The sequence below is a fragment of the Medicago sativa genome, chromosome 4 (assembly GCF_051527215.1).
Source record: "Medicago sativa cultivar Bolivia chromosome 4, Bolivia_mono, whole genome shotgun sequence".
Taxonomy (NCBI): domain Eukaryota; kingdom Viridiplantae; phylum Streptophyta; class Magnoliopsida; order Fabales; family Fabaceae; genus Medicago; species Medicago sativa.
The window spans coordinates 84634503-84648230 of NC_140752.1; the positions used below are offsets into that span (position 1 = coordinate 84634503).

At 35.9% G+C, this 13728-nt stretch overlaps 1 protein-coding gene across 1 annotated transcript; it reads left to right on the plus strand.

Moving 5' to 3' along the window:
- Positions 1–1441: 1441 nt before the first annotated feature.
- Positions 1442–3112, plus strand: LOC146932963 (uncharacterized). The gene has a single exon (XM_085707796.1). It carries the CDS (start codon positions 1442–1444, stop codon positions 3110–3112), a length of 1671 nt encoding a protein of 556 aa, XP_085563922.1.
- Positions 3113–13728: the final 10616 nt, after the last annotated feature.

Here is a 13728-nt window from a genome sequence, read left to right on the forward strand (position 1 = left end):
AGTATATTCTCATCTCTTTTAATCTCTTAATCTTACTGATTTGCATATAATTTTTTTAAGGTTAATAGTGTTTTAACCCCTGTAACATAGGTCATTTTCGGATTTACACCCTGTAAAAAAAATTATTTACCCCCTGTAAAAAAAATCTTAAAAATACCCCTAATAGGCCATCCAAAAACCAAATTTTTTTTCCAAAAAAATTCGTTTTTGAATGGCCTATTGAGGGGATGTTAACAATTTACAGGGGGTAAATAAAAAAAATTACAGATGTAAACCCGTAAATGACCTGTATTACATGAGGTAAAGCCCTATTAACCATTTTTAAAAAAAAAACAATACATTAATGGTAATATTTTTTAAATAATCATTATTTTTTAAAATTTAAGCATATCAACTTTCTCATTTAATTTTGGATATATAAGCACATAAATTCTACAATGAGTGCGGTGTAAATATTTAACTGTATTTTAGAGAAACAATACAGTGATGCTGATATTTTAAAAATAGTCACAATTTTTCCAAATTTTATCATATCGACTATCACATGTTGTTAAATGAAAAATTTCTTCTACATTATAAGCATATAAAATCTTCAACAAATGTGGTGCAAATATTTAACGGTGTTTTAAATATAAAATAAAAAGTTTTTTTTTTGAAGAGACTACGTAAAAAGTTATCACGAGTATCCAAATAGAAACACTACATTGATGTTGATATTTTGAAAATAATCACGAGTATCCAAATTTTATCATATCGATTTTCTCATATATGTACATAAAAATTTATTTATGCTTATATAAGCACAGAAAATCTGCAACAGGTGTGGTGCAAACATTGAACAATGTTTTGCATATAAAATAATAAGTTATTCAACATAAACTTTATATCAATGTTTATATTTTGACAATATTATTGAGTTTTCACAATTTTATCATATAAATTTTCTCATATATTCACATAAAAATTTGTTTCTGCAGATAAAACGCATAAAATCTGCAACGGGTGCGATGCAAACATTGAACGGTGTTTTACATATAAAATAAAAAAAATATTTAATAGAAACATTACATTAATTTTGATATTTTGAAAATAATCATGAGTTTTAAAAAATTTATTTTATTGAATTTCTCATATATGTATATAAAAATTTGTTTCTCATATTTTGATAGTTTGAGATAGAGTATGAATTAAATTGGTTTTCCCCCTCTGCTAGGGTTTCTGCGCGAGGTTCTTCTTCTCCCATGCTTCAGAATCGATCCTGTCTTGTTTCTTCCCATTGAATTAGTGCAACCGTGTTAATGCAATTGTGTTACAAAGATTGAACCACACTTAATTCATCCCTAGAAACTGGCACCATCGATCTGCTTCTCCTTCTTACCTTTTTCATCAATTTTGCTATTTTCTGTCTTCACGTACTGACTGTTTTCACAAGGTTTCTGCCATGCCTTTCGACTGGCAGGCAGAGCTCTCATTGCCTGCAACTACTACAGCCACAGCCGCACCTTCTCCCATGGTATCTGCAGCGGCAGTTTCAGCTCCTACTCCACCACCGCGTTCCTTTGCTCAAGCTTTGGTGGCATCGCACAACAATGTTCAAAAGACCGTAATGCCGCAACCTACCATTCGTGGTGATACACTCTCCATTCGGATTTCTCAGCCGGTATATGAAAAGGGGGTCAACTTTTGTAATAGGAATCTCCGTGGCAGATTGGTTCTTAACAAAGGCGACAAACCCTATGCATCAAAGGAAATTGAGGAAAAACTTAAGAGACAGTGGAAAACGGTTGCTCCATGGACATTACTTTCCCTTGGTAGGGGTTATTATGAATTCTTTTTCTCCAATGAATCTGATATGAAAGTTGTTTGGGCGTTGGGAACGGTAAATTTGAAGCCGGGGTTGCTACGTTTATTTGAATGGACCGTTGATTTTGATATGCACAATCAGAGAAACACCCATGCCCAAGTATGGATCCAATTGATGGCGCTGCCACAAGAATATTGGATGGAGCAGACTCTCCGTGAAATTGCGAGTGCGGTTGGCACGCCGCTTGTTCTTGACAATGCAACACTGAAAAGACTCTTTGGACATTATGCCCGTATACTTGTAGACATTGACTTTTCCAAGAGGATCTTTCATGAAATTCTTGTGGAAAGGGAAGGTGCTTCTTATCCTGTAGAAGTTGTTTATGAACGAATGCCGGATTTTTGCTCGCATTGTCAGACACTTGGACATGATGTTACTAACTGCCGTTGGTTGTACCCAAGGAAGGATGTCATGTCTAAGGAGAAAGTTGCAAAGGGGAAGACGCAGATTCCAGTCACCAAGCCTAAGTGGGTGCCTTCTAAAGAGAATCCATCTGGTGTAGGTTCATCCAAAGCTTTCGAAGCACCTACTGCTCCTGCTGTGCCTCAAAAAGCTATGTCTGCTGCTGAGGTGCCCACACCTGCGGCTCCAACACCAACACAGACAGCCCCCAGCGTGTCTGATGAGATTCCTCAAAGTTCTTTGCCTTCGCACCCTGTGTTGGAGTTAGTTTCCCTTGATGATGTGCACATTGACGTGCTTTCGGATGATGTGGAACAAGTTCATTCGGAACCACGGGAGGAGTTGGAGGTTCCCCGGGTTCAGGAAGTACAAGTACCACACCCATCCTTGGATGCCCAGGTTTCTGAGCATTCTTCACCGGTTGACTTGGAGGCCTCCGCTTCTGCTAGGGAGATTTCTCCACCTCAACTTGATATTGTTGTTGCGCACGATGACGTGCAAACCAGTCCCCCAGTTGGCCCCCTTGTTGTCAGATCCATTCCGGACGACACTGCTACTTTTTTAGAGATGGAGAGAATGGTCCAAAATTACACGGTTGAGAATCAGGGGACTGATGCAAATGCAGACCGCATTTTGACTCTTGAACCGCATATCAATCAAAATGTTCAACATGACTTGGACCTTTGGCTGCGTTTTCGTGAATATGACAAAGCCAATGCGGAGTTGCCTTTCACCCCGGTTCTATCAAAGAAACAAAAACAGCAAGTTAAGAAACAACTTCAGATTGGTAAGCCACCGCCGTATAAGACCCGTTCTAAGGGAGGTTCGAATTCTGATTCTCAATGAATTTTCTATATTGGAACGTTCGCGGTTTTGGTAATTCTGATACTAAAATTGCGTTAAATAATTTTTATTTGTCTCATAAACCTTCTATTATTTTTTTGGCGGAGCCGATGATTACATTTGCACAAGTTCCATCTTGGTATTGGCACAGTATTGGTGTTACTAAATATTGTACAAATGTTAGAGATAATTTGATGCCGAATCTTTGGGCACTTTGGGGCTCTGAGGTCATTGCTTCTGTTATATTTGTGTCGTCTCAGTGTATTGCTTTGGAGCTTACTGTGCAGCAATCTTCTGTCTATATAGCGGCAATATATGCTAGCAACTCTCATATTATTCGCCGTCAGTTATGGGCTGACCTCACTCACTTGCAGGGCTGTTTTCAGGGTCCTTGGTTGTTTGTTGGGGATTTTAACGCGGTGCTCGGTGCTCATGAAAAAAGGGGCCGCAATCCTCCTTTGCGGGCTTCTTGTTTGGATTTTGCTCATTGGACTAATGCCAACTTATTGACACACTTACCCACTTCAGGTCCTCTCTATACTTGGAATAATTGTAGATTTGGTACGGAAAATATTGCCCTTCGTTTGGATCGGTGTATTTGCAATGAAGATTGGATTTCTTTTTGGAGGTTGAGTAATTGTAGTGCTCTGGCTCGTCATCAGTCAGATCACCACCCTCTTTTATTATCCCTTGATGTTAATGTTGTCCGGCATGCGGTCCCTTTTAAATTTTTTAAGGCGTGGACAGAGCATGAGGAATGTCGTAGTTTGGTTAGTAACAATTGGGGGCGACATGTTAGAGGTACTGGAATGGTTCGACTACAGTTGAAGTTGAACAATTTGAAATCCACTTTCAAGACTTGGAACCGCACAGTGTTTGGAGATGTGGATAGGCAGGTGCGGTTGGCTTTAGAGGAAGTCAATCGTATCCAACTTTTGATTGATTCTGAAGGTTACTCTGATGTTTTATATGCTCAGGATCTTGAGGCACAACAAATTCTCACTAAAGCATTGGCTTATCAGGATATGCTTTGGAGGGAGAAAGCTAGAGACCAGAATTTTATCAAGGGAGACCGCAACACTTCTTATTTCCACAGGATGGCCAAGTTAAGGGCAGCCGCTAAACCTATCACTCTTCTTTATGATGGGGATATAGTTATTACAGAACCTGCTGCAATTGAGGTACATGTGCTCAATTATTTCCAATCTATTTTCAGCGTTGATAATAATTGTGTGCAAAATGATATGGTGGATAGAGCTATTCCTTGTTTGGTTTCGGAGGAGGACAATCATAGTCTCCTTAGGCTTCCTTTGCGTGAGGAAATTAAAGGGGCTGTTTTTGATTTGAATGGAGATGGAGCCCCCGGTCCCGATGGATTTGGGGGGCACTTTTATCATACTTTTTGGGACATCATCGAAGTGGATGTTATTCAGTCGGTTCAGGAATTTTTTACCACGGGTGTGCTATCGTCTAATTTTAATTCAAATATGTTGGTCCTTATTCCTAAGATCACTGGGGCGCAGGCCATGGGTGACTTCCGTCCTATAGCCCTTGCAAATTTTCAATTTAAAATTGTTACGAAAATTTTAGCAGACAGGCTTTCTCTTATCACCATGCGTATCATTTCTCCGGAGCAACGGGGTTTTATTCGTGATAGAAATATTTCAGAATGTATTCTTATGGCATCAGAGGCGGTTAATATGCTTGACAAAAGACAGTTTGGTGGCAATGTTGCTTTGAAAGTTGATATTAAAAAAGCATTTGACACATTGGATTGGGATTTTTTGGTTGCGGTGCTTCGAAAGTTTGGTTTTTCTCCTATGTTTACCGACTGGATTCTTGCTATATTGCATTCAGCAAGGCTTTCTATTTTAGTGAATGGCAAGGCAGTGGGTTTTTTCTCTTGCTCTCGGGGTGTCAGACAAGGTGACCCGTTATCTCCGCTTCTCTTCTGTATTGCTGAAGAGGTTCTCAGCAGGGCGATTTCCATGGCTTCCAATGCGGGCAAGATTGTGCCTATGTTTTATTGTCGTGGAGCTTCTATTCCGACTCACCTTTTGTATGCGGATGATGTGTTAATTTTTTGTGCAGGTACTAAACAAAATATTAGATGCTTGCTGAATATTTTTAATGCCTATTCTGAGGTCTCTGGGCAGCTTATTAATAACAACAAAAGTCGGTTTTATGGGGGAGCTATGACAACCTCTCGTTCTCAGATGATTGCGGGAATGTTGGGGTTTAGTGCTGGTAGCATTCCTTTTTCCTATCTTGGATGCCCCATTTTTAAAGGCAAACCGAAGGGCATATATTTTCAATCCATTGTCGACAGAATCAAGGTAAAATTTGCAACTTGGAAAGGTACTTTGCTATCTATTATGGGTCGTGTACAGCTGGTCAAGTCCATTATTCATGGTATGTTGGTTTACTCTTTTCACATTTATATGTGGCCAAGACGTCTACTTCATCAATTAGATTCTTGGATAAAAAATTTCATTTGGAGTGGTGACATTTATACTCGTAAAGTGTGCACGGTTTCTTGGAAGGTTATGTGTCGAACATGGGCAGCTGGTGGTCTAGATATTAAACCGACTCGTCTCATTAATGAGTCCTTGATTTTTCTTCTTGCTTGGCAATTCTCAACGGAAGACTCTCAATGGGCAGCGTTGATGCGTCATAGATTCCTCAAGAATGGCACACCGCTACAACACTATTTTCAATCTTCGGTGTGGACGGGCATTAAGGAACATTTGTCTACTATCTCTTCGAATTCTCTTTGGATTGTCGGGACAGGTAAAAACATTAATCTTTGGACTGATAATTGGCTCGGTATGCGTTTGGTGGACTTGTTACACATTTCTCCAACTCTTCACACAAAATTCCGAGCTTCGGTGGCTGATGTGGTTGTAAATGGAGCAGTCTTTCTTCCAGCAGCAGCACTTGCTGTTCCAGAAGTTGCTAGCCGTGTTGCTAGCATAGTTCTTCCAACCGATCCTTTGTCCGATGAGCTTGTTTGGCTGCACTCGTCCGATGGTAAATTAACTTCGAAACTTGCCTTTAATTTTCTGAATCTGGTATCTGTTTCTTTACCTTGGGCTGCTGCTATATGGAAATCTTGCATTCCCCCTTCTCATTCATTTATTATTTGGCGCATAATGCATGGAAAAATGCCCACGGACGAAAACCTTCGTCGTCGTGGCTGCATCATTGTTTCTATTTGTAGTTTCTGTATGGTTATGGATGAGACATCTGAACATTTATTTCTACATTGTTCCTTTGCAACTGATATTTGGCTTTGGCTGGGTGGTATTTTACATATTAATTTTAATTTGGCATCCTTTGAGTCTCTGATCAGCTCCATTCCACCAAATTGTTCTTCCCAATTGCGTGACATTTATATGGCAGCATTGGTTCATTCTCTTCATGACATTTGGTTGACTCGGAATTCTTTGCGTTTCACTAATATGACATCTTCAGTGCACTCGACAAAGGCGCGTATCCATGCGGCGATTAATTTTAGTGGTAATATTTCCACGGGTAAATGCATTGCTTCTGATGCAGACATTCTTGATGCATTCTCAGTTTCTCCTCATAACCGCCGTGTCAGTGATATTTTATCGGTGGTTTGGAAGGCTCCATCGGCCCCATGGATAAAAGTGAATACGGATGGCTCTTTGATTGGTTCTCTTGCGGCTTGTGGTGGATTGTTCCGTGATCACCTTGGTTCCCTTTTAGGTGCTTTTGCTTGTAACATTGGCCACTCTACTGTTTTTTATGCGGAGGTTTATGCTTTCCTTCTTGCTATGGAGTATGCAGGCCAACATGGTTGGAATTATATCTGGTTGGAGAGTGACTCGACGAGCGCTCTGATGGTCTTTACACGCCGTTCTCTTGTCCCGGTTGTTCTTCGTAATCGTTGGTATAACGCTTGCAACCAAGGTATCCAGGTTATCACTTCTCATATCTTTAGGGAGGGTAATTGTTGCGCCGACTCTCTTGCGAACTTGGGTCACTCGATTCAAGGGAAGGTTTGGTTTTCGGTTTTGCCTCAGTCTATGCAAACAGATTTCTTCTTGGACCGGACCGGGTTTCCTCGCTCTAGGCTGCCGTAGACAGATGTTATTTTTATCTGTTGTTTCTCTATTTTTCTTTGTTATCTGTTTCTTCTTTGTTTTTGTTTTGTTTTTTGAGGGTTTTGGCCTAGTCCCCCCTCTTGTATCTTTTCCCCCTTTTTTTTAATAAAATTTTTCTCTGAGTTTGGCGACATAGGATGGGGGTTCTGCGGGGTGCCAACCTAGTTGGGATGTCGTTGCTTCCCCCTGATGCCTGTCCATTCTCCTGGCTTAGCAAAAAAAAATATAAAAATTTGTTTTCTCATACATAAGAAAATGAAATCTACAACATATGAGATTAAAATATTTAACATATTTTTCCATATATAAGAAAAAATATTCAATAGAAACATTATATTAATGTTGATAATTTTTATTTAATATATCTTTAAATATTTGATAATATTAACAATATAATTATTTTTTGTATGATTACCGCAATGTTATACGACCCGTGCTTCCGCACGGGTCTATTAATAGTTGGGTTAATTAAGTTTTTGGTCCCTATAAATATATGCAGTTTTGTTTTTAGTCCCTATAAAAATAAATCACACTTTTTAGTCCCTATAAAATTTTCTGTTATAGCTTTTAGTCCCTGCTGTTAAGTGAGCTTTAACGGTGCTGACGTGGCACTGACATGTCATTATTATATATTTTTTTATTTAAAAAAAAAACTTCAGAATTTTTGTTTAATGGATTTTTCCAAAAAATTAATGGGAAGTTATGAAATTACTAAAGTACCCTTATTTAATTAAAAGACAATCATTTCTCTCTTCTCTTCTTCACCTGCGATGCCTTCTTCTTCCATTCCAGATTTCTTCTTCATCGTCAACTTCTTCTCCCCCCACCTTCTTCTTCTTTCCATCAAAACAAAACCTCAAATTCCATTTATCATGTTCTTCTTCTTCTTCTTCTCTAGAATTAATTACTCTTGGTTCCATTGGTAAACAGAATTACACGACAAAATTAATTACTCTTGGTGATGTTGAAATGATATCAACATGTTTTGTTGTTAATGAAAATAGCCATGAATACGAACTCAGCCGCAAAGTACTACTTCGTCCTCTTCGATTTGTTCTTTCTGATTCTGCTTCGTCGTCTTCGTTCGTGTTCATATTGATTCGTTCCTCTTCGTTTTCGATTTCCCACCATAACCGTTTCAGATTTCGATTTCATCTTCTACTTCGATTTCAGATTCAGACTTTGTTTGATTTCAGATTCAGACTTCGTTCGATTTCGGCGTTCCTGCGTTTTGACTTGTTCGATTCCCCCAAATCTGGATTTTTAGTGTTTCTGTTTTAAGTTTTAATTTTATGTTATTTTATTTCTTATAATTTAACTTTATCTCTTAATTTAATTACTGTAATTTAAATGTTTAATAATCAAACAATTCCAACGTTTTTTAAACAGAAATGCAGAATTTTTTTTCCCTAAAAAAATAAAAAAATCCTGATTTTTTTTTTAAAAAAATTAAAAAAATATAATAATAATGACATGTCAGTGCCACGTCAGCACCGTTAAAACTCACTTAACAGCAGGGACTAAAAGCTATAACAGAAAATTTTATAGGGACTAAAAAGTGTGATTTATTTTTATAGGGACTAAAAACAAAACTGCAGATATTTATAGGGACCAAAAACTTAATTAACCCTTAATAGTTTTTACATATGGACCATTCATTGTGTGTAGAGGAAAGGGAGCATGACTATTCGTTGGGTCCCATGTGGAAAAGTATTTCTCTCCAAATTGGAAAGAAAACCGAATAAAGACCATCAATATTTATCATTTGGCTAGAATTTGACCCAGCTTTATAAAATGCTACACTACTTGTTGTCTTATTCATGTTGTCAATGTTTTGACCTAACCATTGTTAATATTTTCTTAAAAATCTATTTTGGGTTCTGAGTGTTCTTGTTTATTTTTTATTGTTCCTACTTTTTAATAATTAAAGTCTGCATTTTTTCCATTATTTTATTATACTAAATTTTTGTTTTAAGGATATTTTTGCCATTTTATAATTGTATATTTTTACTATTCTCACTTTACTAGTTTTTACCAACTTTTACCTTTCTTTCCATTCACTTTTTCTCACATGGAAAAACTAGAAAATTAAGTTTTTACTCTAAATCTTTCATTCTGCTTTCTTTCCTCCCTTTAATTTCTTCTTTCTACTTTCTTTCACCAACCAAAACCGGGTGGATTCTCTCGTGTGAATAACTAAGAGGCAAGAGCTAAATAACGTTCAAAATTAAGAGAAATAATATTTGTGCAACCATTTTCTAACAATTTTTTGATAATTTTCTTTCTCATACTCACATTATCTTTTTATTTTCTCTCTTCCTTTGTCTTTCTCTATTATTTTTAATCAATCAAAAGAGAGAAAACCAAAGTTATCATAAAAGTTGTACAAATATCACTACTCCAAAATTAAATGGAATTGGGCGTTACATCACACTGCAAGTAGAGTATGTTGCCCCATATGTGATATGTGACACTACCGATCATTCACACCTCACTTGAAACGTGGGGACCTTTTGGTTTGATTATTAAATTTGTAGTACATATTCTCAACACTCAATAGAAGTTTTCTCGTCCATATTTTTTGAAGGACGAAGTTTTCTCATCCATATTTTATATTCAATTTTTAGCATAGTTAAGTAAGTCATAATGCAACCTCCAAATGTAGGTAGAATCAAGAAAAATACTCGAGAGACAGAGAATCATTTTAAGATTAACATCAATATTGAGCATATTAATTTCAGTTATCCACTCACAATCACATTTCTAATTCTAACAACTAGATTTCCCTGAGTCCCGACTAACTAGTATTGTTACAATACAATGAAATACAGTGAGAGAAACAAACATTGGTGAACAAAATTTGGTGTGTGCGTTACAACAGCAGTAAAAAGAAAAACACAAAATGCACACAAAATATTTTTAAGACTATACTAGAAAAACTTGGTAGTATAATATTGTCCATTTTGACGAGTTATTATGAATGATCATGAATCAAGAACGTGAATCTGCTGGGAAGTAATGAACTCTTTTAGTTTTGGTAGAGGTGGATGATGCAGAAGAAGCAGAACACAAGACAAAAGATAGCACCATTTTAAAGACCCTTTTTAGAACTTGACCTCTTTCAGGTATCAACCTTGGCGATGAAGTAGTTGTAGCCATGTATTGTTGATGAGAAAGGGGAATGAATAATGATGAATAATGCAATGAGTGAAATGTTTGATTAGTGCCGACGTAGTTTAAATATAAATGTGTAAAGACCGCGTAAACCGTGTAAGCGAAATTCAAGCGTGTTTCAAGAGGACTTGTAGTTGATGTGATATATAAATATAGGGGTCCCCAATATTTATTAGAGTATAAAAATTTCTAAATGGGTTATGCTAGGCAAAGGAAAAAAAAAAAAAAAAGGAATTAATCAATAAATGCACAAGTTAAAAAAAATAAAATTTAAAGCTTTTAAAATTAAGGGTCATGTTAACTTGTGCTCTTAGGGCACATGTTAAACAACCTAAATAGATCAATTTTGCATTGGAAAACACAATATAACAACTTTTAAGAAGTTGAATGCACGCATTTTGATATTTGTATTTCTATAATGAGTATCTTAACATGTGCATTGAGGACACAAGTTAACATTAGCCTAAAATTAAGAATATATAATTTTTGAGATTTTCTTTCTATTTTTTGGTTTCTTTTAAAATAAAATTTTTGAGACTTTCTTTCTATTTAGGGCACAAGTTAGCATTTTCATTTCTAAATAGTCATTGATTATATACTTTGTTAATCAAAATAATCTTTAATATTAAAATATTTTGTTAATATTATTATATTAGTCCCTAATATATTTATTATTGTCATTTTAGTCTTTATATGTATTTAATTACTTTCATACTTTCATATCGGTTCCTATATGAAAATAGGTATTGTGAATATTGAGTTATTATTTTAGATTAATGAATTATTTTGACTAACAAATTGTACAATCAAAAATTATTTTAAAATTTTAATATATTAAGGGACTATTGTGATTGCTATTACATAATATGTAATGTTGGTAGTATGTAAGAACAAGAAGAGACGACTCATTCTAATGTCCTTTTTTTTCTATTAATTATTAGTAGTACTATACTTTTTTTTACCTAAAAGGAAAAGGTTGGTTGCTAAATAAACCATGCACTATGAGGAGGACCATTACCTTTCCTTGTTCTTGTTTCCCTTCCTTGATGCTCATTTGAATTTGAATGGGTCCTGTTTCATCTAATTGGGAAATCAAGCTTTTTAGTGTCTCCACCAAATTCAAGAGTCTCTACATACACGGTTACTTTTTACATCAATTATTAAACAACACGGTAGTCATAACTAATCTAGATTGTACTACGTGGAGTTTGAACAAGTCATGCCTTTTCTCTTCTATCTTCTCAACAAATCAACATGGTATTTGTTAATTAATCAATAGAATAGATAATCTTATTTTATCTGCTTGATGACATAAGTAGATAACTAAAATACTTTTAGACTTATTTTATATAGAAAGTAAAGTAGAATTATAATTATAAAGGTTTCATTCCTCAAAAAAAGAATTATAAAGGTTTCATAAGTTGTGAGCTTTCACTATCAAGTGATATTTTTTTATTAATTTTTTTTTTTGTTGCTATTATTTGACCGTATGATTATTTATTTATATACTTTAGCAGCAGTTGGTTGATTCGTCGTGGATGTGGTTTGGGATACATGATAGCTGGACACAACATTCTACTTCACTTCACCGACCAAATCAATTTTACACTAAGTAACTCCGAACTTGAACAACATGGAGACTCATCGTACTTACTTTTGATATTTACAATCACCAAGTCAATTACATCATCAAGCATGCATGAATTTTGACAATGAAAGTAAAAGCTACGCAGTATCAATTTTTTTGGGATAAATTATGAAATTTATGTATTGACCTTAGGGTTGAAAATAAGTCGAGCCAAGTCGAACTTGATTCACCTTGATTAGATAAGAAATGAATCTCAGTGTTCGAACGCCGGTGACCACAAAAAATATAAGAAATGAAACAGTTTGAAACTCAATTCGAGTTCGTTATAATTTTTTTTTTGTTTGAACTCCACTCAATTCAAGGTCGCGAGCAACTTAGTTCAATTCGATAGCCCGAATCAAATGAACCAAAATTGAAAGGAAAAAAAAAAACTATGAAGAACTAATGTATTTCTTCAACTTTAAACTTGAATATCAATGGACCGGTATATTTGAAAAGACCCCAAACTAGGCATTGAGATACGGGCGACAGATAAGCAGCGTGTGGACGCCCCAAACTCTAAGCCTGAATATAAGGGATAAAACGCCATTTATTCTCTTCCATTCATCCTCATCCAAGAACCGTCCATAAAGCAGGGCGTACAAATAAGGATAGAGCTCCCAAGCGAGCTATCCAGGATAATGATAAACCTAAATATTGTGTCCTTCTTTATAGGTCATTCATCCTCATCCAAGAACCGTCCATAAAGCAGGGCGTACAAATAAGGATAGAGCTCCCAAGCGAGCTATCCAGGATAATGATAAACCTAAATAATGTGTCCTTCTTTATAGGAATTGACTCACTAAATTTAGAAAACTATAGCTCAGGTTTTTGGGTGAAGATCCTCTCCATTTATTATCCTCTCCATTTCTACCATTTGGAAAGATAAAGACACATAAAAAAGTCAAAAGTAATTAATCATGGTGGGACCCACTTTATGGTAGGACCCACTACCTATTTTATGTGTCTATCTCTCTCCAAATTGCATACTTCCATTTATTTTCTAAATGGAGAGGATCTTCACCCAGGTTTTTAGGACCAAAAAGGGAACCAAAACACTATAAATATAGATCTCGGGATCATTCCCAATCATCACTTTCACAAATCACATAAAACTAGAGCCTTTGCTTGGCATCATTGCAGACAAGGTATCTACTATTGTACTCTCCACAAGTAATATATATATATATATATATATATATATATATAGGGGATGTATCAAGTGAGAGGAGTTTTAATATGAGAGGTGAGAGGGTTAAATCACAGCCCTTAGATTGATCTTTACCATGATATCTCATTTTTACAAATGCAGCGGAATTTCATAACCTTCAATCCTGATACCCTTCTTCTTTCTTTACAAGCACAGTCAGATTCTGGTCACCAGAATTAAGCAAATTGCATATTCAGGAGATATTGTTATACATGTGCTTCCATTAATCATTGCCGAAGAGGAAAAATATAGTCATATTTCTTTTATTTCATGAACACATCTTTTCTTGTTGAAGATTTGCACACGAGAAAACGGGTGGCACTTTGGTGACATAATGTCACACATACAACACATCTGGGCCACACAACACAACCCTTTGTGTGGCCCAGATTTAATGTCACGGTGACATTATGTCACCAAAGTATTACCCCGAGAAAACAAACCCATTTACCTCTTTTCTTTATTTTTTTTTCTTTGC